The following is a 27,192-nucleotide window of genomic DNA, read 5'->3' as shown; positions in this document are numbered from 1 at the left end:
TGGTCAAGATCGAGCCGCTGCTGAGCGGGAGAGTGATCCACTACCTGTCAGAGGCCTGATCCAGGCCATTTTGGCCCCAATCCAGGCTGAAACGCGCCAAAAATGGCCGAGAGTCAGGTGGGAGGGGCCACCTGACATGTGACCTCTTTGGAGAACTGCCGGAATTGCATTCCTGCGTGTTTCCCCTCAAAATGAGCCCTGGGTTCTATCCTCAATGTATTTCTCTGAATGATTGGGAACCCTGAAAAACCAGGTTTCCAACAGTGAGAAGAGTTCTGTGTATGTATACTTTCATGTGGGTAGGACCTACACATATTCTAGCTATACTCAGTTTCCAATAAATGAGCATAGGCTATGAGAAGTGCTTGCTTCCACAGTTTTACATCTTTGTACACTAATTGTACCTGAAAATGTTATCTGAAAAGTCTTGTCTCCTGTTCTAGAGCAACTCATAGTTCAACTCATATTTTTTCTTTTTGCCAGTGAATGTGAGATTTGACAAAATAAGTCTTATATAAGTGCAGAAGTTGGCTATTTTCTCATTAATACAGTGTTACTGAGCTGTTCATTTCCATAGCATCTGGGATGTCCAAGGAGTCTTCTATATGTGACATTTATTTCCAGTGCCTCAGCAGACAACTGACTCAGGATTGACTGTGCCTATTCAGTGGTGCCTTGTTTAATAGGTGACAAGATAGACATCAGTGGATAGGTGTTGACTTCCTGAGTGTGAGTCTTCACAACTGTCTGCCATGTAAGGTTGCCACCTATCTGTACATCTTCTGTGTAGTTGCTGAGGGCATATTATTGTGGTCAGCAGCTGGAGACTTGTGAATCAGATAAGATACCACTTTCCCCGTGGTTGTCTGTGTCGATTCAGAAGTGGTATGGTGAAAGTGGCATCACCGACAACCGAACTTACTGGTGGTTGACTATAGGAAGTGAGAATTGACTAGCTGTCTCCCCACTTTCCTTCATTTCTCAAAGTTGTCCCACCCCAAAATTGTGCAAAGGAAAATCACGCAAAGCATTTTGTCACATTAAGTTACGATGTGTGGTAGTTTTTCCTACAACCCCCCCCCCTCCAGAATATCTCCATATGAGCAAGACTGGTGACTAAAGTAATCAGCATGAAGCTTGTTTTCCTATATACGTTTATTCTGAATCAGAGGTTTTGAATGGTATGTTTTCTAGTTTTGTTTAGCCCCCTTGCTTTCCTTTTTCTGACTTAATTCCTATGTGATTTTTTTTAAATAAAAAGAGGTTGATATTGTTTTGTATTAAAAAAATATCAATTCCAGATTCATGCTTTCATGTAGTTTCAGGTGGGTAGCTGTGTTGGTCTGTAGTAGAAGACCCTAGAAATCTAGTTTGTCTTTAAGGTGCTGTTGGTGGAGAGTGCCCTCAAGTCAAAGCTGACATGTGGCGACTCCTGGTGGGGTTTTCATGGCAAGAGACTAACAGAGGTAGTTTGCCATTACCTGCCTCTGCAACCCTGGTCTTCGCTGGAGGTCTTTCATCCAATTACCAACCAAGGCTGACCCTGCTTAGCTTCTGAGATCTGATGAGATCGGGCTCACCTGGGCTATCCAGGTCAGGGCCTTTAAGGTGCTACTGGAATCAAATAATGCTTTTGTGTATTGATTCTTAGGTAATGTTGGGAGATCTTTATGTTTAACATATTCAGAAAGTGCTTTTAATGTATATGTTGTATTTATAATCCTACCTTATCTTGTGGGTTCAAGGTGTTCCTAAAGGAATAGTATTCTAAATATTAGATCAATGGTAGTTATTCTCAGTTCCCATCAACCAGAAGAGCCATTTTTACTTCCATCCCTGGTATAAGGCCTATGCCTCAGGGAGATTTGAAGCTTACCCTTTTCTCCAGAGGTGGCTATTTTAAGGTGAAAACCACTTGCCAACCACGAGCCTCACTGGGCAAGGGCCTTGTTGACTTTTGTGAAAAGTGCCACACTGGGGTACAGTACTCAGAAGAGCCACAAGTGGCTTGTCAAAGAACCACATCTGGCTCCCAAGCCACTGAGTAAGTTTGACAGTATTAGTTTGAAGTGGCTTAAGGACAACATGCTAATGGCTGCTGGTGCCTCTTAAAGGTGGAGGTGATGCTCAAAGGTCTATCCATATCTCTGTTTCATGCATATGGGACCTCCTTCCAGCCCAGCCCCACCTTAGATCCTCCAACCATAACAAATTATTTGACCAAGGTCATCTTTCCTGAAAGACAACCCTGAATCCAAACTTCAGAGTTGTACCTAATGGACTTGTTCATGGCTGGAAGGGCATCTTTTGGATCCAACTTCATTGTTTGAATGCAGTACAGTAAATCTTTCTCAACTGCTACTATTGACTTGTTCTTAGCGTTTTCTTTCTTCCCAAATAGGGCATGCCCTTCTTTTGTCATGATGTACACTTTGCTTGGGTTCCCCTCTCCTTCCGTGTCCCAATTATAAACATAGGCCTAAAATGAAGAAAAAACAAAAGATCCCTAAATCACTTTTCTATCCCACATATAAAGAAAAAGGAGAAAGAACTCTTTTGGGTCTTGAAATAATCTGTTTTCTAAAAGGGGCCTGATCCCACTTGTGCAGGTAGGTGGGGGTGGTGATAAGAACCATTTCCCTCACTGAATGTGACCCCCCCCCACACACACTTGTATGTCTGGATGGTGCAATACATAACAGATTGCTTGTTGCAACCAATCCAGTAAAAATACTGTAATTGTAGTTTATAGTTCAGAGATATTTAAGGCATGCTGCAAGGCCACTCTGTTAGCAAGGTCTTTTAATGTGGCGTAAGCAGTAGGCATTCTTAGAGGGGAGTGGGGTTGTGTGGGGTTTTAGCATATTCTGTGCATTTTAAGTTTGAATTTATAAGCTCCCCTGAGCTTTGGGAAATATTGAGCATTTCAATAAATACATAAAGGGGTTGTGTTGTGGTGTGTTGTGTTGTGGCTAGGCCATTGGGCTTGGATTTGAGAAACTCAGGCTCAAATTCTCATTCAGGTGTGAAGCACCTTGTTTATTCTGGACACAATTTTTCAGCCTTCCTAAGATAGTTGAGATAACCCACCAGATGCCACCCTGAGCTATTCTGAGAAACAGCAGAATTCAAAGGCAATGGATAAATCCATAAGCGAATCTTGGCTTGAATTAATGGAGAAACGAAGTGTGCCCAAATCTAGTAAGTCTGGTGTATTGGAAATAATGCAATACAGAACTTAAAGTGTAAGCAGCAATATAAGGGATGATACTTAGTATGGGGCAGCTGCAGTTGAGTTTCCAGTTATTATTTGTTGGAGATTAAGCAACATCTGTCTTAAGCGTACACTTCCGTCTTCTTTGCATCGTTAGCTGTTGAGCATGTACTTACTCTTGATTTTCCTGAAAATATTCGAAGTGCACTGAAGCATCACATCACTGGAAATGAGCAAGGTGACCAAGATGAAAAGGAATCCGATTGATCTAGTGCAGTGATGGGAAACCCAGGCACAAGGGAGCATTAAATCAGGAAAATGGGGAGGAGTAATGAAGGCGAGTACAACAGATATTGATAATGTATCTCTTTGGCATTTATTTTCTTACATGCCATCGGCATTAATCATTTGAATGATAGCAGTCTTTGGGAGTTATAGAATCTGATAGGCAGGTGTGTTACGAACATCTGGCAACCAATTCAGAAGCTGCTAATGTCATTATTCACTTTCTGAAACTTTAAAAGTATTTATTTTCAGTTTCCATTGACCAATTTTGCCACCTTAATGTTATGACAGAAATCCTGTAGAGAACCTTAGTTTACTCTTCCTTACCAAAGCAAGAAACTTTTCCAAGGAAGGCCAGACCACAAGACTCATTTCTGTCAGAAATTCATGATTTTCTTATTCTTAATATTGTTTTTCCCTGACCCTCATAATCTGGACCAGGGGTTCCCAACTTTTTTTTAGCCTGCAGACACTTTGAAGTGAGAGAGAGTGGTGAATACCACCCCAAAATGGTTGCCACATGAGGCACAACTGAATGGTACACCTCTCTCATCACACCTCCATGGAAGAAAGAAAACCTGAAGGGGGGGAATGGAACCACATTGTGACAAGGAAAAGCCCAGGTGCTTACCAGTTTTCCTTATTCTCCAGTGGAAAACTCTTTCATTTGAATGAGAGTAACCAATAACAAGCCTTGCCTTACAGTGGTCCCACCCACTTTCTTAAAAACATGGTGAGCACTTAGGGAAGTACTGGCGGGCACCCACATGCACTGTGTTGGTGCACTCAAGCTAGACCAAATGTAGACCTTGAGCCAGCACAAATATTATGTTAGTTGGCCATTAATAACAGCTTGTAATTATTCAGTTCTTGGATTTTCATTCAAATCCTGTGTGGGCAAGAAATCTGGTGATGAATGATTACAGTGGTGGAATAGTTGCACAATATCCAACTGTGTGTTGATCTGGCCTAGGATTAAAGGATCAGGTAGGCGCTCTTGCTCATGAATTCTGTGCGGCCATCTCTATTCCTTAGTCAGACCATAGTGTGAAAGAATTATTTTTGTATTGGGATAGTGGATAGATATTTCTTTGTTGGTTTGATGTACAGGTGTTAAAGTCTCTACAGCAACAGATAGATAAAGAATATTAAGCGCTAAGGTAGTGGCCGCAAGTGGCTTGAGACTCCATTTGTAGTCTTGCTTCTGGCACCAGTTTGCGTGGAGAAATTAAGAGTTAGAAAATAAACCCAAATATAAAGTTTATAATACTGTGTTCACATAATAAATTAGAACATTGGCTAGGATTCAGGTAGCAGCTTCAGGCATGCCCGAAGGCTTATGCACACCCCGTGGGATATTTCACTCTTTTTCTTTCAGCAACAGAGCCCTTTGCCAGATTACAAATTGCTTTTGAAACTCCCTGCATTTCAAAAATAATTTGCCATAGGGCACAGAGAACGCTTTCCAGAAGACACGTGGCCAGATCTGGCTTGGCCAGCTGGCCTTGCCCACGTGTCTTCTGCATGTACAGAGTGATGAGTGTTGGAGTGGGCTACATTGTCCCTATAGTATTATATGCATGTGTGTGTATTTGCTAGATTTAAGTTATAGTTAAGCAGCTTTTCAAAATAGTAATTTACCTATTTAAACAAGTCTTTTTCATGTTGTTGGAATACAGCAAGCCCGCTTTTTCTGATTATGTGGATACAACACAATAAATCTATGTAAAGCAAGTATTTGATCTTCTGCTACAATCTGCTAAATGGTTCTGCCTGTCTATCCTGATCTTCCTCAAGGAAATGTAGGGAAGGGTACACAGTCCCCTCCTCCAATTTATTTGCACAACCCTGTAATGTAAATTGGCTTGCAAGAGAGTAGTTGGTCTGAGGTCACATAGTGAATTTGATGACTGAATGAAGATTTGAATCTGGGTCATATCAGTCTTAGTCTGGTACCCTGACCACAGCATCAACAGAGGAAGCTGTTTTCATGAAACTCAATAGATCACTCTTTGGACCCAAGATATGATATATATATATGATCAAGCTTTTGAATTATTAAGAGGAGGAGTGATTTGATGCAATTCTAAACAGGGTCAAGTGTACAATGAAAAAGGCACTGCATACCTTTATAATTAGCATGTATGAGGGTGGAAAAACTCTAATCTTTGAAAGCTCATTCTATTATAAGCCAGTTAGTCTTACTTTAACAGATTAATATAGCTAAATTTCTGTTAACAGAACTATAAAGGTTTTGTATCAAAGATATTTTTCAGGCTGGATGCTAAATCTGAGACTGCCTTCAATTTTCAAAACAGTTTTACAATCTTGAAAATAAGAAAGTGTAATATAATCAAACTGTAATTGACGCTGTTGCATGGCTTTTCTTAAAAACAAACGTTTTTTCTTCTTGTAAAGTATCCCTGAAGGACTTGTCAAATGAGATGTGGAACTCTTGCTTGCAGAGAATGGGATGATGCACCATAATTGTGGAATTTATAAAGCTGTTAACAGGGCTAGTTAATGCAAGGAAATGAAATATGTATGCACCTATAATAAGGTAGATGCACACTAAAAAGAATCCACTGCATCTAAATATTTTCTTTGGAAATTGATAGATAATCTGCTGTCAGCGTTTCACTTGGGGAATAATACAGTCGAAGCAAAATGTACCAAAGCAGATATAAAAATAAAATTAAAAGAGCATGTATATATGTCAGAGAGTTTATTATCTTTTTACTTGGTGTGTGGGGATCAATAACTTTTATGTCAAAGCAGCCAGTGTTAGGGAGGCGCAGAGGAATAACATTCAAACTCTGTCTTTCAGTACGAATATCAGCTTTTGAAGCTGAATTGCTGTCTAGTTCTCAGCCTATTTCCTTTTTAGTTTTTTTAATGAGTTCCCCAATAATTGCCATTTTTACGGTTGGTTTGGTTTTAGAACCAGTGTGGTATACTGAGAGCCTTAGTTGGCAACTATGGCAGGCTGTGGGCCTCTCAGAGGGCCCAGTGCTCCTCAAAGAGAATTCTTCTTCTGCCCTCAAGTGGATGGAAGAGTTGCCACTTCCTCAGAGGCAGCCATAAACTGTGCTTTATGGGATGCAAAACCCAGGCACAAGGGAGCATTAAATCAGGAAAATGGGGAGGAGTAATGAAGGCGAGTACAACAGATATTGATAATGTATCTCTTTGGCACTTATTTTCTTGATTAGGGTAAAGGGTTAAAGGGGTGGGGGGAAGTAAAGGAAGGCATCGATGAGATCAGGCAGGCAGTTTTCTCAGAAAGCCTCATTATCTCAGCGGCTCTCTGGGGTGTGGAGGGATAGTCAGTAAGTCACCCACCTCTGACATAACTCAGTTGGCTTGATGTTGGCTTCTTTCTGAAACTGTTAGCTTTAGGTTGGAAGGAAGGAAATGGCCAGTTTTGCTTATGTTTATGTGGCTCAAGTCGCAACTCAAGCAAATATGTATCCTCCTGATCTGAAAACAACAGAGGACAGGCAGGAAGGTTCAAGCTTTAACTCTGTATTTGGGAGCTAAGAATGGCTCTCTTTACGTGAACCAGACTCCTCTTCAAATGATTACAATGTAATCCTAAGCAGAGTCTCGGGGCCAAGCTACAAGTGACAAATGATACAGGTTGGACACCTGTCAGCTTCCCTCAAGTTTTGATGGGAAATGTAGGCATCCTAGTCTTGCAGCTTATTCAACTGTCATTTGTCCAACATTCCGCCAAGCTGCCTACATTTCCCATCAAAACTTGAGGGAAGCTGACAAGTGTCCAACCTGTGTCATTTGTCACTTGTAGTTTGGTTCTCACTCTTCTAAGTTGAAGTCATTGGGTTGAGAAGGATGTAACCCCGCTTTGGACAGTCAAATAACACAAATACACACAACACACATACAAGGCTAACTAAGAAAATCAGGGAGGAAAATGGGAGAAAGCAGTTTGAGGAGGATGATAATTACCAGTCTTGAAGAGGAGAGGGAAGAAGACGGTAGAGAAGGCCCAAATGAATTTGGGGATGGATGGGTCCCAGAAAAAATATCTCTCTCTCTCTCTCTCTCTCTCTCTCTGTGTGTGTGTGTGTGTGTGTGTGTGTCTGTGTGTGTGTAAGAGAGAGGGAGGGAGGGAGGGAGGGGGGAATGTTCTCACGTCTTGCTCCAAAAACAATGGCTTAATGGATTGTCTGGAGGCAGAACAATAAGTGGGGAGAGGTTTGATGGTTCCAATCTGGAATAGATTGTAGGTGAGAATATTGCTTGATGACCTGGTAAGAACCGGATGGGAAAGCTCTCAGTTGTGCTGAATAACTTTGATTAGGGTAAATAGGTGAGGGGAAGTAAAGGAGGCATTGATGAGATTAGGCAGGCAGTTTTCTCAAGAAGCCTCCTTATCTCTGCGTCTCTCTCTTGGGAGTGGAAGGATAGTCAGTCACCCACCTCTGACTCATGTCCTGGTAACTTTCCAGTTGTCCTGCCCAGCTGATATCCGCTCTGAGCCAGGCAGTGCCTTGGACGTTACGACATATGAGTTTTATGATATTTTGTCCATAAACTGCCCTTTCAGCATGAAGAGGGCATCTGACTGCTAACATCTGTACTAAGGGAGTTAAGAGCTGACAGGGAGAAGTGAAGAAGGGAAGATGGAGTTAGGAGTTATATTTTAAAGGTTAGTTTATCTCTGCTTGGATGTTCTTTCTAAATAAATGTAAGTCTTGTTCACTTTTTCAAAAAAACCATCTTGTACCTGTCAGTTTTACCTCAGTGATTGTTGGTTTTGCTTGGGCCAAGATCCTCTCCTTTTGAACCCAGTTTATATTCTTCTTTTCAGTTTCCCACTGGGAAGCCTGGTGCAGTGGATTAGGCAGGAAATTGAAATAGTGACAGGAGGGGAAAATCCTGTGTAAAATGGTGCTAGCAAGCCCCGCCCCTACCTGTCAGGTCTGTTGCCCACAGTCCCTCCATCTTCCCTTGATTTGCAATCATCCTCTGTATGTATGTGGGTGTGTGCGTGTGGAGTTTTTCACACAGGCCGTCCAGCTCCTGGGAAGACAGCACGCTTATCTCGGATGGCTGGCCACAGAGGCCTTGAGACGGTTCCATCCTATTCTCCCTGTGAGCCCCCCACCCTCAGTGCTCAACCAGCTGGGCATAGTCACACCCACACCCACATACATACAGAGGATGATTGCAAATCAAGGGAAGATGGAGGGACTGTGGGCAACAGACCTGACACTACCTGGGCCCCACAATAACTGTTACAGGGAGATTCAAGGAAACTGATACACTTGGCAGAAAAGCAATGAAAGGTTTTGTAAGAAAACTGGAATCTTGTAGCTCAAACTGAGTATCTTTGGGAGCTAGCAAAAGGCTTTAGCTGATGATAGGGTCATAGTGGCTAGCGAGATAGAAGGGTTTAAATAGCCTCTTAAGTGAGTTACGTCTAGGCTGCGTCAGGTTTTGAGAACAGATAAAATGCAGATGGATGATTCTGAATTATTATTTAGATAAACCAGCATTATTTCTTGTACTATATGGTAGCTTTCTCTTTAAGATGCATCTGGGGGAAGCAAATGGATGTCTCGCTCTTTATTTTTTTGTCTTATTAAACCTACCAGCAGGATTAAAGCCCAGCTCCTGCATTGTAATTACACTACATCAATCACCATATGCTGTTTTGTTTGTTTTGCATTATCTTTATTGAGATTTTACTGTGAGATTAATGAGTGGAGAGTGAATTGAGGGGAAAGGAATTCTTCAGAACTCTGGGGGCCTTGGAAAAAACAACTCTGTGCACCACCCATTATTATTCATGGTTTTGCATATGTCCACACCGAATCGAGCATCATTTCTGAAGTTGGTTTTCACAAACAAGAAAAATCAACAAAATAAATTTCAACTTTCAGTTCCATTTTACTTGCCAAGTTTGGTTCAGTTTCCTCAGGGCTGACTGCCTGTACAGAACATTTGTTGCTTAGCTGAAAAGCCATTAATCACAGCTGATCTTAGTAATTGCATCCCTTGCCATTTTTCTTTTGGTCAGACTTCCGTTATCATTCAAAAGTATGGGGGAACCATCTTTAATTTGGGATGGTGCAGCGTTTTTAAGTCCCTGTATTGGGATGGATAAAGGGTGGTCATCCTCCTATTTATGTCTCTCTCATAGCAAATAACCAGGCATCCCATTTTCCTTGCAAAGATGTGAAATGAAATGTTTTCTCCTTCCTTCCTTGTCTATTTGATGATTTTGAAATAAGGTGATTTTATTAAAAATATGTTTGTTTCACCCTCCTCCCTCTCTGATTGAACTGCTTTGGAATGAACTTACAGCTCTGTATTGGTGGCCTAAATCAAAAGACAAATGGAACTCTGGTATTGTGCTGATAGAGCTGGTTCCTGGGTTAAAGGATGTCTCATGACCGTCACTCATCTTGTCTGCTTTAGTTTGCAAGGTCCTGGCTCTAAAGTCATCTGGAAATAGGCAGCGTGTTAAATTGCACTGTAGAATGATAAAATAAACTGAGCCTACCCAGAGGGGAAGAGAGACTGCCAAGCAATGGTGTCCGTCTCATTTAATATATACAAACACTTGTAACAAGTCACTTGCTGACGGACGCAATTAGTCTCTGTGTCCCCATTATGGAGGAAGCCTTGAAGAATCTGCGTGACACACTGAGTAAAGAGAATTTCCTCAGACTGGCCTTTGTCTCAAAGGTCATGATGAAAACTGTTAGGTGTTTATTTTTTGGTGCATATGATTTATTATTTCAACCATTCTTGTTAGGAAAACCTACAAATGTAATTGGAAATCGAGTTTTTCTTCTTCACAGAGATCTCTTTTCAGCACATTAAAATCTGTTTCAGGAAAATGCAGGATTGGCAGCTCAGCCCTCAACTCACTGATTCTGTGGTTCATTGATAAGATAAAACGATACCTAAAACAGCTGCTCAAAGGATAACTTATTATAGTATTATGGGAGTTAGCATTCTAGCCCTGGCTCTATATTATATGGGCAAAGAAATCTGACATCTTTTGAAAATCTTGTCCTCTCTGCCAGATGCAAACTCTATCCCCATTTCCACTCAGACATTACTGTTACAGAATCTACTAACATTAGCCATGCCGCTTTGGACTCATGTACTTGCTTGTTCTCTAATGCAATATATGCCATAAAATGTAAATTATGCCATTATGCAGCATCCATACTCTTCTGCTCTGTCTGTGTAGCTCTGTCTCTGTAGTACAGTAAATGTTCACATCTCTCATTGAAACAACAATACATGGAAACCAGTGGAAGAACATTTTGTCCTCCCAGGGCATACTTTTTCTAACCTACAACTCTCTGTTCTTTACCAAAAGTGCTTCAAAAGGAGCCTCCAATATGAAACTGCTGAATTGGAATTCGTCAAGAAGCGTGATAGGCTCTCCAACAATCTAAAGAAGGACCTGAGGTCCCTTGGTCATTGCAGGTTTTAACCAGTTTAGCAAAACTATGCAGTTGGCAAATTGGTTTTTTTAAACAGTCTCTGTGCTTTTCTTGATTATAGTTGAATATAGTGAATATATATATATATATATATATATATATATATATATATATATATATATATATATATATATATATATATAGTGTTTCCTGCATTTCATGTTAATTACGTTTTGTGCACGTGTGTGTGTGTGTGTGTGAGAGAGAGAGAGACAGAGAGAGATTAACGTTAGAATAAAAGCTCATTAGTCTTCAAGGTGCCACAAGACTCCTGTTAGTTTTGTGCTGCAACAGACTAATATGGCTGCCCATCTTTACACTGTGTGATTTCCTACAATTCATCTGTAAGAGAGCCAATGGCCACAGATCTTCCTGGCTTCCTCACCCCACCCACCACCCCCAGCAGCTTAGTTTATTCCTGGGGTTGTGGGCAATGTTCCCTCTAAGCTTTGTGTCCGAGGGGCGGCGGCGCCACGCCCTCGGACTCCGCGACCCCCACCCCCTCCCTCACCCCCGCCCGCGGCGATGCCTACCTGCGGCCCCTGGAGACGGCCGGGAGATGCGCCGGGAGGAACGCCGGCGAGGCCGCGGAAACGCCGCACAGACGAGGAGGCCCCTTCAACCCCCCGGCGGAGCTGACGGCCGTGGCCGCCGACCCGCCGAGGCCAGGAGCCCGGCGCCGAGCAGCAAACGGCCGCGGAGGGAGAAGGCCGTCATCCCGGCCGCAGCCGCAGCCCCGGCAGCCAGGGCCCGCGCCGGCGGGACGCCGCGGCCATGGGCGAGGCAGAGAGCGGCCGCCCAGGAAGCCGGGCCGCGGCGAGACGCCCGCGCCGGCGCAGAGCCCCAAGGGGAACTACAACCCCCAGCATGCCAAGGGAGGGGGCGGGCGCAGCCGGCAGAAGGGCAGCCCGGGCAGCCATCCAGCGAGGCCAGCTAGAGGGGGAGGAGGAGACAGGGGGCAGGGCAGGGGGAAGGAAGGGAGGGAGCAGGGACAAGGCAACCAATGGGGCCAGGGCGGATGGGGCAGCAGGATGTGGCCACGCCTGGCCCAGGTGGTGGGAATGGCACTGGGGGCGGGCACTGGAAGGGAAGGGTGGGGTTGGCCATAAGGGGCGGGGTTATTTAGGGAGGTGAGCACCAGGCCGAGGAGGAGAGAGTCACATGCGACTGGGCCAGTTCATCCTGATGTTGGAAGGGTGACTGGCCGGGTGGAGCTAATTGCTGGCTGGCAGCGCCAGACCAGACGGTGGCCGCCCATCTGAGGCCTTAAGGGGGACTCGCCCAGGGGCCAAGCCGGCCCTCACTCAGGGAAACCTCCCCCACCTCCTGACAGGGACCCAGCACGGACCCGCCGGGGGCGTCCCGCGCCGACCCGCCGCCACCCCCGCCACAAGGGGGCGCCCACACACCTGACACTTTGCAGTGTTGTGAGCTAAAAATCTACTTTGTGAGCTGAAACAACAACTTTCATTAAAGTTTTGAGTGCACCTCCTTTTAAAAAAAATTACAATCAAATTGTTTTGATTACAATCAAAACAATTTAACAATAAAAGCCATTAGGTGAAAGGGCCACAAAAATCAGAGTATACGTCTGTATAAAAATGGCTATGTCCATGCTGATTACAAAGGGGTAGTTGTATTAGTCTGCTGCTGCAAAATAAAGCAGACAATGGCACCTTAAAAACTAGCACGTTTATTTCAAGATGAGCTTTTGTGAGTCAGTGCTTACTTCTTCAGCCTCCTTCTGCGCCAAGGCCAAGTTAAATGATGCCTTCACCATGGTGGCGGCTGAGGCGCTACTTCCTCTCCCCCGCTCTCTGGGGCTGAGGGGATCCTAGCGATTTCAGGCTTCATGGGTCAGGCCAGACCCGATCACTCAGCTCTGCTCTGTTCCCCAGCTAGAGAGCCAGCAGTGGCTGGAGGTGCTCTCTGGCACCACCCTGGGGGCCAAACCAGCCACAGCCAGGAAGGGAGAAGAGAAGTGGGATGAGGCTCGATCCCTGCTTCATCCCTGTAGGGCCCACCTGCAGATGCTGGCTGAGTGGGAGGGCGGGGCCGCCTGAGGGTTAGTATCTGTGAGCTACATCTAAGAAGCTGTGAGCAGTGGAGTCAGAATCTGTGAGCGATTGCTCACGTGCTCACATTAGTGGGAACACTGGTTGTGGGACCTGTTCAGGTTCTGAGCCTGCACAGAGCAGGAGATAAAATCACTCCTTTGTTCTTGAGTTGAGTGGAGCTCTGATGCTGGGGGAGGCAGAAGGAAGCGATTTTGTCCCTCCCCCTCTCCACTGTAGTTTCCCGGCCCATGTGCCATTTGTTCCAAGGAGGCCCTGCAACCCAGAAAATAAACTTTTCCAGGGTCAGTAATGGATGCTGTGGGGAGGGGAGTGACGAGGAGATCAGGGATCTTGAGGCAAACCTTGCAAAGTCTTTTGTGTTGCTGGATCTTATGCAGTAAGTGTTCAGACACAGAATGCGTGTTCCACTCTAACACCAATAGAACCTGCAGTCTTCATGTTAAAAAAGATGAAGTTTGGTAGCCTTCCATATTATAGCTGTTGAAAGTGCACATTTTGTGCATTTTATATTTAAGGTTGGATCCATCAGGGTGTTTACATGGACAGAAGGATATTCATGTGCACTAACGGAAGCATTTGGGGCTGGAGTGGTAGGAGGCAAAGGTGTGAAAAAGTCGTATTGTGTGGGCAGGTTTTTTTTTCTTTCTATGGAAACACTCTGGTAGATCCAAGTCTTAGTATTATTTACTTTCTGAAAGTACGTTTTAAAAAACCCTGTCATTTTTTTTTAAAAAGTTGTCCCTATAGCAAAGTTGTTTGAATCACATTTTTTTTCAGAAATTCACTTTATTACAGTATGAATACTATATTATATTATTTTGTGGGTTCCAGTTGTAAACCTTTTAAAAATAAAATTCTTCCTTGTACATCGTATCAGATGATACAGTATTTAGTAACAGCCAAAAGAAGAACTTTTGCTTCCTGAACAACCAATATATAAAAACAAAGTACCAGGAGAGATTAAGTAAACCACTTTCCTTGAAGGGCTATGAATTAGCTACCTTTGTTAGGTAGAGTTTTTAGCTGCTTGCTGTGCTTCATATTCAAGCCAGTTTTTGGCTCCAGCTTGTTTTCTCCTTACTTCTTCCTTCCTGCTGGCATATCTGCATGAGATTCCTAACTATTGTACTGAGATAAAAAATGCATGCATTTGGCCATTGCATACTAGCTTGAGGTCCATGTATAGTTTACTTGCAGTTTCGAGAAGGACAAATCTGTATAAAATTATTTGTAGCGTAGACTTGACCATTTTTATCTGTAATGTCTTGAATCCTGAAATGAGATGTAGGTTGGGGGGGGGGGGGGTCAAAGCATGGATGATCTTAGTACACATTGCCTGTGCAGTTGGTACCAGAGATTTTCAAATCCAACTACATTGTAATAGTTGGATTTGAAAATCTCTGGTACCAACTGCACAGGCAATGTGTACTAAGATCATAGTTAAGATGCTGTTACAGTTTGGGAAAGTATAAAGCTGTTCTTCTTGGAAATATATGGAACCCCCCACCAACTCCTTATTACCATGCTTATTGTCTGCTGCAAATACAGCAAAAAAGAGACCAACAAACATTATCAGCTTATTTTGGAGACAAAATCCTGCAGGGAAATCAGTGTTAACATTTGAGCACTGCGTGGCTTTAAATGCTTTTAAAGTACCACAAAAACGTCTTAGGTAAACGTCACTGTAACCATTGTGATCTGACTCTACTATGAATAGTAGTGATCAATTCCCATCATAAGTGTTACAGCACACCACATGTCCACGGGCTTCCCAAACTATAAGGAGGAAATCTTTTTTCAAAATTTGAGCGTTTAATTGTAACCGATACCCATGTCAGTACTGTAGCTCCTCTTGTGAGGCTCCTAGCTGCAGTTCTTGAAGTAATGAGTTTTCTTTTTAAGCTTGGAGGTCACCTTAGTTTAAAAAAATGTCAGTGTGCCTCTTTCCTTGTTTCTCTTCCAGGCCATGCTGAGATAGAAGATAGATTCTTTAGCTTGCCCTGATTAGTTGGCTGAATATAGGTGGCTTAATTAGCTGAGGTTAACCTCTATCCCAGTAACTGGGATTCTTAGCTGGAAATGAATGGGGTTAAGAATTCCAGCTTCTCTGGCTAGAAACTGACCTCCATTTGTTAAAGTGCATGCATCCAGATGTGACTCACTGGAGTGAGATAAGGGCTCCATCTCCCATCTTGTGCAATTTGTGGTGGAAAGGGGACACAGAAAATACAGCCCAGCAGTTAAGCAGGTTTGTGACCATTGCAGCCTCCCTGTCTCCTTTGTCCTGTTGCAGTCCAAAATGCTGCCTGAAATACTGCTCCAGGTATCTGTGTGCATAGAGGACCCCCAAGAACAGCATCAAAAGTTTTTGGGGGGCGGAATCAGGAAAAATGCCCCCCTTACACACATGGAAATTCTAAGCCCATGTTTCTATCCCACTTTCCCCACATAAAACCTCCAAAGTGGCTTGTGAGTAAAAAATCTTAAAATACCAAGACCAAGCAAAGTCATTTAAATGATTCAAAGTTTAAACAACAGAATTGCCATAACCAGTGGAAGTCAATACAACAGGTCCTCAATCAGCAGGATAAAAGCAAAACAAGAAGCAGCAGTTGATCTGCTCTGTGAACCGATGAAATGTGACAAGTGCTGTTGTAAGGGAGCTCTTTTAAACTTAATGCAGCATGACTTGCTTTGTGTGGGGCAGCCTCAATGCATAACACTCATCACTCTAATTAATTTAATCAGTGAGTTCTAATGTGCAATTGGTATTTACAGTCCACTTTTTCTCTTAGGTACGTTACTTTTAAACTAAGTTGGCAACAGTTGTATGTAACTCTGAACCTATAGAGCAGTGGACAGACTGATGAAATGGGAGGGACTGTACAAGCCCGTGGCCCTCTTCCTGCTCCCTGAGTGCTAGTTTTAGTTCATTTATTTGCATCAGTCCCTGGCAAGTCAACCACTTTGTAAGTGCAGCTATTTTCCTTTGTCAAATGTTGCGAGATTTTTGTGAGGCCCTTGTGTTGAAATACTTCTTTTCAGATGATTTGTTACAGTAAATTGAATTGAGATTAAATCTGAGTTATCATTAAGGTAGTAGAAGAGCAAGATTTGGGTCCCGTAGCTCCGTAAAGACCAACTTGAATAAAAAAATCAAGAATCAAAGCTCCATTTGTCAGATGCAAGAAGTGGAAAAAGACAAGGAGTCTTTATAATCTAGACAGAAGGTGGGAGTTGTGTTGCAGATTAGAGTGTCAGAAAGCTAGTTATAGTACATGTTATTATTAGCTTGATGGAATAGGGGTGCAAAGTACAGAAAATTAGTGAGAAAAATTCAATGTCCCAATTCAACCTGGGATCCATTATTCGGAATCTACAAATAAACTCAATTCCAGCAATCTTGTGTTGTAATTTCCTCTGAAGTTTCTCTGCTTGAGACCTGCTGCTCTTCCGTCAGTGATGGAATGTCCTGGAAGATTAAACTGTTTTCCCACTGGTTTTTGAAAGTTGTGATTTTTGATATCAGATTTATGTCCATTTATTCTTTTGTGAAGGGACAGACCTGTTTGTCCAATATAGACAGCTGAAGGGCTTTGCTGATACTTGATGGCATATAGAAGGTTGGAAGATGAACAAGTGAATGAGGCTGAGATAATATAACTGGTGCTGTTAAATCCAGTGATCGTGTTGTTGGAGAGAGTATGGGGGCAAAGTTGGTAATAAACATTGTCCAGTATTAAAAAGGCCCTCCATGTGGAAAGTTGCCACATCAAGAACAAAGCTAGGATAAACCCCTTTTGTCTGATGTGTTGACTTTCTTTATAGAGGGATTTTGTTTCCTTTTTAGGGAGCGTTTAAGAAGGTGAAATCAAAAAGAGTCCAGTAGCACCTTTAAGACTAACCAATTTTATTTTAGCATAAGCTTTCGAGAATCAAGTTCTCTTCGTCAGATGCCTGATACAGAGACTGGTCAAACACAGAAGAGCAGGAGAGGGAAGAGGCAATTAGGGGGGGAGGGGGAGGGAGCAATCAAAACATTCCTTTGCTAGTATATGTAAACATCTCCTTTTGGTGTGTGTATCAGTTGGCTTCAAAGGAGTTTGCCCTGTTAGTTTGTAGAAGCCAAACAGCTAGACCATCCAATTCCAATGCAGTATGGGCCTTCGGTAACCACAGCTCTCCCTGCCAGATGCATCTGACAAAGAGATCTGTGGTTCCCGAAAGCCCACGCCAGGTACCACTGAGCTCCCCCAGACCCCACCTCTGTAAAGGAAATCTGTTACCTGTGGTAATGTGATAACCATTCATAGTCCCTATTCAGTCCCAGCTTGACAGAGTCAAATTTGCATATGAATTCCAGTTCAGCAGCCTCCCGTTGGATTTTGTTTCTGACGAAGAGAACTTGATTCTCGAAAGCTTATGCTAAAATAAAATTGGTTAGTCTTAAAGGTGCTACTGGACTCTTTTTGATTTTGCTACCACAGACTAACACGGCTAACTTCTCTGCATTTAAGAAGGTGAACCTTTAACTTGTAGCCTACACCCAGATCCACTGGCTCATTCAGAACTTGTCTGCAGTATTCACACAGAAAGATATACAGCAAGTTCTGCAAAAATAAGACTGTAGTCCATAATTAGGTGTTGATCTGAGGTAGACATGTAAGTTTAGTTTTTTTTAAAAAAAAATTTGTTCTCCCCTTGGAGTAGTTTTAATGTCAGCTGCATGGAGAGTTATGTTTGCATCAAATAGAATTCTGTGATACAGTTTAAAAGTCTTCTTAGAAAATTATAATTCCTGGTCCACATAGTAAGGACCTTACTTATAACAGTAAGATAAGGAAGAGAACGCAAATCCTCCCCTCTCACCTCCCCTCTTAACAGGGATGCTCATCTGCTCATTCACAGCAGCGAAAGCCCTGTCATATGACAAGGTCGCCTCAATAACTTATGGCTTAGAGTGGTTTTCCTTCACGTCAAGTCATATTTCTCATCCCAGCTGTGATTTTGCTTTAGCTTTGTGCCACCTCAAATGATTTAAATAGTTGTTCTTGGCTTTTAGCAATTGCAAATCTGTTTCTGACACAAAGAGGAAATGGAGTGAGAAGCAATATTCAGTTGCATGTGACCTGCCGTTTCCAGTGAAGGCCTTTGGATGGCTATTAAAATCCAGCCAGCTGCCTTTGTACTTTAGAAAGAGGCAGAGATTTCTGTGACTTTTGACTTTGCCAGTTGTTCTCCTGTTGTGCCTTTTAATAAAATCTTAAGCCTTTTTTTATATTTATAGTGGTCTTGAGCTTTAGGGTGACAGGGAACTGCATGCATATCAGATAGAATATAAACACAGCTGGCTTTGCATATTGCCTGCAGAGATCCACACGTATGTTTTCTGAAGAAGGGAGCTTTGACTCTCGAAAGCTTATACCCTGAGAATCCTGTTGGTCTCTAAGGTGCCACTGGACTCAAATATACGTATAAGAACATCACTCATCTCAAATGGAATGGCAAATCCTGGTTAGTCTGTATATGAATGAGCTTGGGAGATCCTGTTTGCATACTTCCTGCTATGCTTTGTAGTGGATACAATAAATAACTTGCAATCTTGCAATCTTTGCCCGTACCCCAGAATCTTGGTTTTCATGAAAAGTGCAACCCTAGTACGCTGGATTTGATGTATGGCCATTCATGGGAGAAGGCCAAGGGGATCATGTAAACCCAAGCCTAGGTTTATTGGCATAGTTTCTGATCTGAGCCGTTGTGTTGGTATAGTGACTGTGGTGTGCTGTGTGTGGTCAGATTGTCTGTTAGGCTGTTGGTCAATGTTAAACTTGATATCTCATGTTACAACTGTATTGTATAACTTGCTGAGTGGTAGCTGCAACGTCTTTAGACTATCTTGTTGGTAATTTGTCTCCCAAGTGACTGTGTCCTTCCTCACTCAGGGCTGTACCCAAATCTGTGACATACCTGCCTCATGCATGATGATGAAGGCTGATGCTCCTGAGCAATGAAGATCTGTGCTTTCATTGATACACTGTCTGTGCCACTACTAGGAACAGCACAATACCACAGATGCTGCATGAGTCTCCCTCTAAGTTTGGTGTATCAGTTTGGTGTAGTGGTTAAGAGCACGGGACTCTAATCTGGAGAGCTGGGTTTGATTCCCCACTCCTCCACGAAGCCAGCTGGGTGACCTTGGGCAAGTCACAGTTCTCTGGAGCTCTCTCAGCCCCACCCACCTCACAGGGTGATTGTTGTGGGGTAATAATAACACTTTGTAAACCGCTCTGAGTGGGCATTAAGTTGTCCTGAAGGGCAGTATATAAATCGAATGTTATTATTATTATTAAGTGACTCTAGCAGTGGAATCTCAGCACCTTATTCTGTGTGATTGTAATAATTTGGGCTTTTTATTTATGATTTTGGAGTTAGCATAAGATAGGAAACTTGTTTAAGGTGTAAACAGGCAGCCTGTAAAGGACCCTTCCCAGATTTAACTTTTCTGATACTGTGTCTGAGTCCAGGTTCTCTGAAAGTTTGAATGGCCTAGTACTTGAGTAAAAGCCTGTCAGCTGAGGTAAAGAGGTTACAAATGAACCTTAAATGGTGAAAAGTCCTATCTGGAGAAAAAACATTAATTTCTCCCTCAGTTAACTGTCAGTGGGGGAAAAGCATAAACTGTGGGTAATGGAGTGCGAGCCTCTTGTATATTTGTTCTTACTAGTCATTCCACACTAAATCTTTAACTGCTCCTGCAGCTTATTTCCTGTAAATAAATTGTTGGTGGTTGTTATGTTCCATCTGTGTGCTGTCTGTTAAGTCAAAATAGCTATGGGAAAGGGATTCATTCCACTATCATGTACCACACTATTAGGGTCCCAAATAAAAGCCATTTAGGGAACAGAAAGCTACACACTGCCATCCAGTAAATAATAGCTTGTGTCCCCCTTTTTATGGGTATTGTGGTATATGGGGTTTAAACAAAAGGGAAAGAGAGGCCAGAGTGTGGGATAATAGGACAGCATTCAGTCTGGAGCTCTATTTTACCTCAGAGCTCTCCCCCTCAGCTCTCCTTTCTTCTCCTTCCCCCATCACAGGGCTACGCCACAAATAACGTCAATGGCAATGAAAGCTGTGCAGTCACCAATATATAACAAAAGTGGAGACCACCAGGCACTAACTGTCATAGTGTCTGATTGCACAAGGGGCTAGTAACTCTCCATCAAGTCTGTTAAATTGCCATGTCCAGCAGAGGTCCCATTTCTGAGCAACTCATCTTTTAGGCCAGTGATACTCATTGGCTTGGGAGGCACATGTGGCTTTTTAACATGCTACCTGTGACTCTTCTGAGCACTGTTCCTCAGTCTGGCACCTGCCCCATGTTTCAAGAACCTCTCCATGGCCCTTGTGCAGTGGGACTTGTGGTTGACAGATTGTTCCCATCTTGAAACAGCTGTCACCAGAAGAAAAGGTAAGAAAAGTGACAGAAGTTTGGTGATAGTTGCAAACATGGCTCTCCACAAAATGTGGAGCAAGTGCCACTGCTTCAGTCATGCAGTCATATCTAACTTCCTATACCTGCTTGATTGTGAGCCAGTGCATTGTAGTGGTTAGAATGCTGGGCTAGCATGTGGGAGTCCAAGGTTCAAATCCCCATCTCCATTGAATACTCTACCATGAAGCTCTCTAAATGACCTTGGGCCAGTCACAATCTCTCAGCCTAACTTATCTCACTGGGATGTTGCAAGATTAAATGGAGGATAAAAAATATAGTAAATAAATTAACTGCATAACTTAATTGCTTTCTTTCCATCTTGCCTTCAGTGAAAAAGCACTGTAGCTTCTGGGCATACATAACATAGATATTTGCACAATTTCTACATGAGTCAAATTGTTCTGAGTATTGCATTTTCTATGCTCATGTAGTAAAAAAACTTCACATTCCTAGAACATACGTATGGAAGGCCCTAGAACTGTAAACAAAGTTGATCAGTTAAATTGTGAATTGTTTTTCTTCCTAAATCTTTCCCATTGTATCATCCTTTTAAAAAAAAAAAAAAGGAAAAGAAAACCCTTCTGCATGTTTGCGTCTCTAGATGCTGTTTTGGTCTGCTTTTTAAAACATAGCTCATTTTTCTTTGTTTTGAAACAGAAAGATGAAAATTATAGAAGCCTCCCTCGGGACACCAGTAGTTGGTCGTCTAACCAGTTTCAGAGGGACAATGCTCGCTCGTCACTAAGTGCCACACATCCTATGGTAGATAAATGGCTGGAGAGGCAAGAACAGGTAACTGCTTGTATATTTAGATTATATTTAGATATAGGTAATTGTATGCTTTTGCATGCACAACTGTATTCTTAAATAAAGATGCTGGTTATGAGTATTAGATGGGCTGTGATTCTCATAACGGCCAACTGTGGCCATAGCCATGGTTTAAGTGTATTGAAATCTGCAGTGACCACTTGAATGGGTATTGAAGTAAATAAAAAGTAGATAAAACGTCATCAGTAAACTTTCCACTTCAGATAAAAATGAGGGAATTAGTTAAAATGTTGGGAGTTTAAGAGCATCTGGATCCAGTGATAAGTAAAATTTGAGAGAGCAGAGCAAACCAGTTGTCAAAGCAGAGGGAAAGAACTGCATAAGTGCAATATAGGTTCTTGAAAGTGGAGATACAACTAAGACACAAGCTGTTAAATTAATGTTTCTGAAATGGTTCTGAGCTATCCCCCCTGGCAGTCTGAAGTAGTACAGTTCAGCTATGGATAAATCCATCTGCTGATCATGTTGTTTGGCTCTTAGGCCAGGAGATTAGACCCAATTAGGAGATTAGACCTAATTATCTATTAGGTTTTTGGTTTTGGGACATTAGTACAGTGGTTCCCAACCTTTTTGATTTGGTGACCCATGAGTCCAAATTTACTTTGTATAGTGACCCTTCCAGGGCTAGTCCAGGAGATTGAGAAGGTGCTGGGTGGGGGGAGTGCTGAGTGGAGTAGATGCAGGAAGATAGCAGGTATTGGCAAAGAGGTGGGTGACAAGTAGGTCAATACTGTACATCTCCCACAGCAGGAAGAGGGCAATGAGGCACTGCAGGGGTCTTGGCAAGAGGTTGGCTGCTGAAGAAGCAATGCCAAGACAGAGCCTGCACTTCCACATACCTCTCCTCCTCTCGCTTTTCCATGCTCTGAGCAGCTCCTGCCTGCTCTCCTGCCTTTTTATCCATCTTCCAGCTACTATTGTAAAATTACTAGCTGCAAGATAACTTTCCTCCCCTCATTAGAGTTGCAGAGGGAGAGCAAGGTGAGAATGTGAGAAGCTGCAAAGGAAGAGGAGGAGAGAAAGAGAAGGGTGCAAAGGGCAGGAGCCACTTTTCAGAGGATTTGCGACCCACTTTCGGGTCCCAACCCACAGGCTGGAAAACATTGCATTAGTAGGTCTTTTTTTTTAATTGCTTATTTAGGGCAATTAGTTTTTAATGCATCAGCTCAGGACTGAAGTTCAGTGACAAGAAATGGAGGACCGCAAATTGTATGTTACTCCTAAGAAAATCCAAGCTGGCAAGCATTAGCAGCCTAATGTGTTCATTGATTTGCTGCCATCTTTCATAAAATAAATTCAAGGCATTTATTTGGGTGGTAGTGAGATAGTAACCATGGAAAACAGTGGGGTTGAAATTTGGGGCACATTCAGATACTTGTATCCCTTCTCGTACAATGAAAGTGTATAGGTTAGCTAGCAATAGATAAACCACAAGAGTGCTGATCATGTGCTTCAGGTCTTAATACAAGATACTCTATGGATCCTCCATCCAACCTTCAAGAAAGTATACTGCTTTCTAGACAGGCCTGAACTTTTGAATATTTTACGTGCCTCTGATATTTACAGAAAACTCTTTTACAGTATCTTCAGAGCTTCTTTGTCAGAGTTTACAGAACTATCATTCATGAATCTTAAAAAGAGAAAGTTCCTTGTCCATGGTTATTCGTTTCTTATTGTTGCCATTAAATTAAAAGTTCGCTTCTCAAAGAGAGTTGAATCACGAGTCTTAATAGCGTGACCTTCTAAGCAAATCACTTTCATTTGCATATTCTAATATTTTTTAAGCAGATTTGTATTTTGTGCTATTCTGACCCTGAAGCTTTTAATGAGACCTTTTTTTAAAAAGGGGGGGGGGGCAAAATTACTATAGAGACAGAAGTAGTGATATCTAACCGTGCTTTTATTATGTTAGTTAACTGATTTTCATCTTCCCTCTTTTTTATCTGTAAAAAGATTTTGTGGGCACTTTTTTAATGATCTATTAAATTTGATGTTAATGAGTGTGCATGTACCTAGAAAGGAATGATCCTTTGGTGATTTCATATCAGTGGGATAATTAATTAAACTGAAACTGTTTAACAGGGCATGAATAGTGGAAGGAAATCCCATAATGAGAGCAGAATGGAGCATGGCACTGTGGAAGTTGAGAATAAAACTTGCAGTTGACAGCCTGAATACAAGTCAAAATCGAATTATAATAATTTACTTTTTTAATTTTTAAAAACCTTTTACTCTCATGATTCTCCATGTTGCCCAGGCTACTTTTGTGTGTCGTCAGTTACTATGAATTTTGAATGTTAAGCAAATCATAGCTGAGAGCCAGTTTGGTGTAGTGGATAAGAGCAGTAGGACTCTAATTTGGAGAACAAGGTTTGATTCCCCACTCCTCTGCTTGAAGCCGGCTGGGTGACTTTGGGTCAGTCAGCTCTTCTAGAGCTCTCTCAGTCCCATCTAGGCCCTCTGGGATTAGGGGGCCTGAAGCTTAAGCTTCATTAGTTTCACAGTAGATCCACCTCTGGTTTTACACTTGCGCTTTTTGCTCTCATAATACTAGAAATTAGAGTCAACCAGTATATCTGATAGGATAGACAGAAGATCTGCATAATTTATGGAATTGTCTTCCAGAAGAAATGGTTATGATGACCACCATGGAGGAAAGGCAAGCTCATGAAAGATGATTGGTCTATGATAGCTAAATGGGACCTCCGTGATCAAAGATAGAGTATCTCATACTAGTGAATTTTCTGGAATCATCTGTCTGGTTGTTTTTCAAAATGTACTGCTTACTTTGATAGGCTCTTGATCTGATCCAGGGGAGTTGTCTGATGAGGTCTTGGTACCTTGTGGTGAGGGTGAGGAGGAAAACATGGTGATTATCCTGCTTGGGGTCCACAAAAACATGAGTCTGGATTAGAGATGTGCATGAACCACAAAAAACAAACAAACCATGAGGTTCATGGTTCAACGGTTTTCACAAACCAGGAACCACGAACTGGCATGAACTGGGGCAAGTTTACGAACCAGTTTGTGGTTCATGGGGTTTAAATGCCTCTTTCTGGCCGCTTAGCAGTGGCCGGAAAAGTGGCATTTGACAGTTTAAAGGGCCCTTTCCTGCCTTGCAAGGGGCAGGTCCCTTTAAACTATCAGATGGCAGGCGGGGGTAATCCCCGCTTGGAAGCGGCAGGGCCCTTTAAACAGCCCAGCCCTAGCCCCACACTTACCTTGCCCAGCCGCCCTGTGGGCCCATGGCGTCCTCCCCCTCCTCTCGTGAGGGGAGGGAAGGCTGTTTTCGGTCTCTTCTGCTGCTGTGCAGGCCCGCAGGGCGGCGTCGAAAGCCAAAAACGGCCTTCCCACCCCTTGCGGGAGGAGGGGAGGACACCACGGTCCCGCAGGGTGGCTGGGCAAGGTAAATGTGGGGTTGGCGCTGGGGGTTGGGGGCTGGGGTTTGGGCAGTTTAAAGGGCCCTGCTGCTTGCAAGCGGCAGGTCCCTTTAAACTATCAGCTGGCAGGCGGCGAGGGGGGATCCCCCCTGGGGAAATGGTCATTTAAACTACCCCTTTAATATGACCCAAATGAACCAGTAGTCCAGTTTGTGGAAGTTCATGGAAATGAGCTTCCACGAACCACTGGTTCGCGAACCACGAACCGACCTGGTTCATGTGTTTTTTTGGGTCGTAATTCAATTCGTCTCCATCTCTAGTCTGGATTAAATGAACTCATTTTGGAAACCAATAATTTAACAGAGTTCCAGACTGGCTTATTTGCATTATTTGGATAAGCATAGTTTGTACACTTGTTCTAACCAGGCTTGTTCTGTTCAGTTTAAAGGTAGCACTTAGCTTTAGCCAAATACTTCATTTTACTACCAATGCTATAAGTGGTCATGTTAACACTGTCACTGATGCCAAGCCACTAACTTTCTATCTTGACACAATAAATATATCTGTAGTGTCAGTGCTTTTTTTCCTGGGAAAAGAGGTGGTGGAACTCAGTGGGTTGCCCTCAGAGAAAATGGTCACATGGCTGGTGGCCCCGCCCCCTGATCTCCAGACAGAGGGGAGTTTAGATTGCCCTCCGTGCTGCAATCTAAACTCCCCTCTGTCTGGAGATCAGGGGGCGGGGCCACCAGCCATGTGACCATTTTCAAGAGGTTCCGGAACTCCATTCCCCCGCGTTCCCCCTGAAAAAAAGCCCTGTGTAGTGTCATTTGCTTTGTGGAAGGGACTCCTTTCTTGTGGAGTGATTTTTTTTGCATCTTTTCACTGAGAGCATTCCCTGTCCTTGGCTCATTCCATATCTCAAATTGCAACTTCTCATCGCCATTATGAACAAACTTCTTCTTAAGTAAGTCTCAATAGGCTGTAAAGAAGGGGCTTATTAAGAGAACTGAGCCAGATCTTATTAGAGAAATTGCTGCTTCTCATTACACTTTTCTGGTCTTCCACATCTGGTAAAAGGATGTGAAAAAGCTTGCACGCTTTTTTTGCCCACTCGTTAGTATACGATCACAATTTCCAGTAATGTGAAATAATTGGCAGTCCAGCCTTTGAAGCTCTGTGAAGCAGAGAGTAAGTAGCATCAGTACTTGCTGGTTAGTAATATGTACTTGAATATAAAGATCAGTCTACATTATAAGACCCTTCTTGGAGTGTAAGGATGAATGGTATGGGATTAAAGCGCCATGCCCATTATAGCCTATAAAACAGAGCAGCTAAATCTGCTTCTTCATATCCGGCTGCAGGCATGTACAGCATTCAAATTATGTACCCATTTATTTCCAGAGTAAATGTGTGTTCTGCACGCTATTTTTTTACAGTTTTATAAATCCTTTCCTTGAATGATATTAATGGTCTATAGTGGTGTTTAATCCTTATGAATTACCCTGTTATGTGTAACTCATGTAGCATTTGTTCCAAAATGATGGTTGTGAAATAATCACAACACTTTGCAAGTTCTGTATTTTTATATTACTGCAATTAGCAGGCTGCTAGCCATACTTTGAATCTCACTGTCAGTCATTGCTGTCATTGGCTGTGAACATTCTATTGCATGCTATTATAACTATGACTAGTGGCGAAGATGGAGCTTGATGCTGAGTGGTTGGGGACACCAGTGAAAAAGTTTAGGTTTCTCCAAGACCTCTTCCCCATTTTGTCTTCAAATGCACTACTTTCTCCTGAATAATCCAGTGTAATGTCGCACTTGATAGGAATGTAATGCTTGAGGCAAAGTTTTCTCTATAGTATTGACCCAAACGCCTACTTCTCCCAGAGGTTGTACCACTTCAGGCTGCTGTTGTGAGCTCAGATGATTGAATTTGGTTCCTTAAAAACAAGTCTTCCTTCTACCTTAGAATACCAGATTGGTAGGAGAAGGGTTCTATCCTAAACATTTGGCCACAACATACTAGTTCCCTGTATGGAGGTGACTTTTTTTTTAATGGAGGAGAATTCAGTCATGTGAGCAGATGTGCTCTTTAAAGTCACGTATTCCAGATGGTCTAAATGACCTACTACTTACTGAAAGATATTTAAGACTTGCACTCCTAAATAAAAGGTTTCATTCCACATAGCTTTGCACATCAAAAATTGAATATTTTGGTACTGGAACTGATAATGTTTCTTAAGACATTGACAAGATTTTCTTAGAAGGCATTTTCTTAGCTGTTTTACCACTGAACATGTTTGCTGTTGGCCTCTTTAAGTCAACTGGCTACTTTAAGCATCTGAAGACTGGTTTAGAATATGGAGCACCCAACATTTCAACAAGGGTTTGTGAAAACCATTAATGTAGTAGTGATCA

At 42.6% G+C, this 27,192-nt stretch overlaps 1 protein-coding gene across 1 annotated transcript in view; it reads left to right on the top strand.

The window, feature by feature from the left end:
- Nucleotides 1–27,192, top strand: part of PARD3 (par-3 family cell polarity regulator) — a 706,595-nt gene that overhangs the window by 280,639 nt on the left and 398,764 nt on the right. Inside the window, exon 5 of the mRNA XM_054991157.1 lies at nt 21,220–21,354. Coding sequence (XP_054847132.1) covers nt 21,220–21,354 — 135 coding nt within the window. The remainder of the gene's footprint in view (nt 1–21,219; nt 21,355–27,192) is intronic.

This window comes from Eublepharis macularius, chromosome 11, assembly GCF_028583425.1.
Source record: "Eublepharis macularius isolate TG4126 chromosome 11, MPM_Emac_v1.0, whole genome shotgun sequence".
NCBI classification, from domain to species: Eukaryota; Metazoa; Chordata; class Lepidosauria; order Squamata; family Eublepharidae; genus Eublepharis; species Eublepharis macularius.
This window is presented reverse-complemented; position numbering and strand designations above follow the sequence as displayed.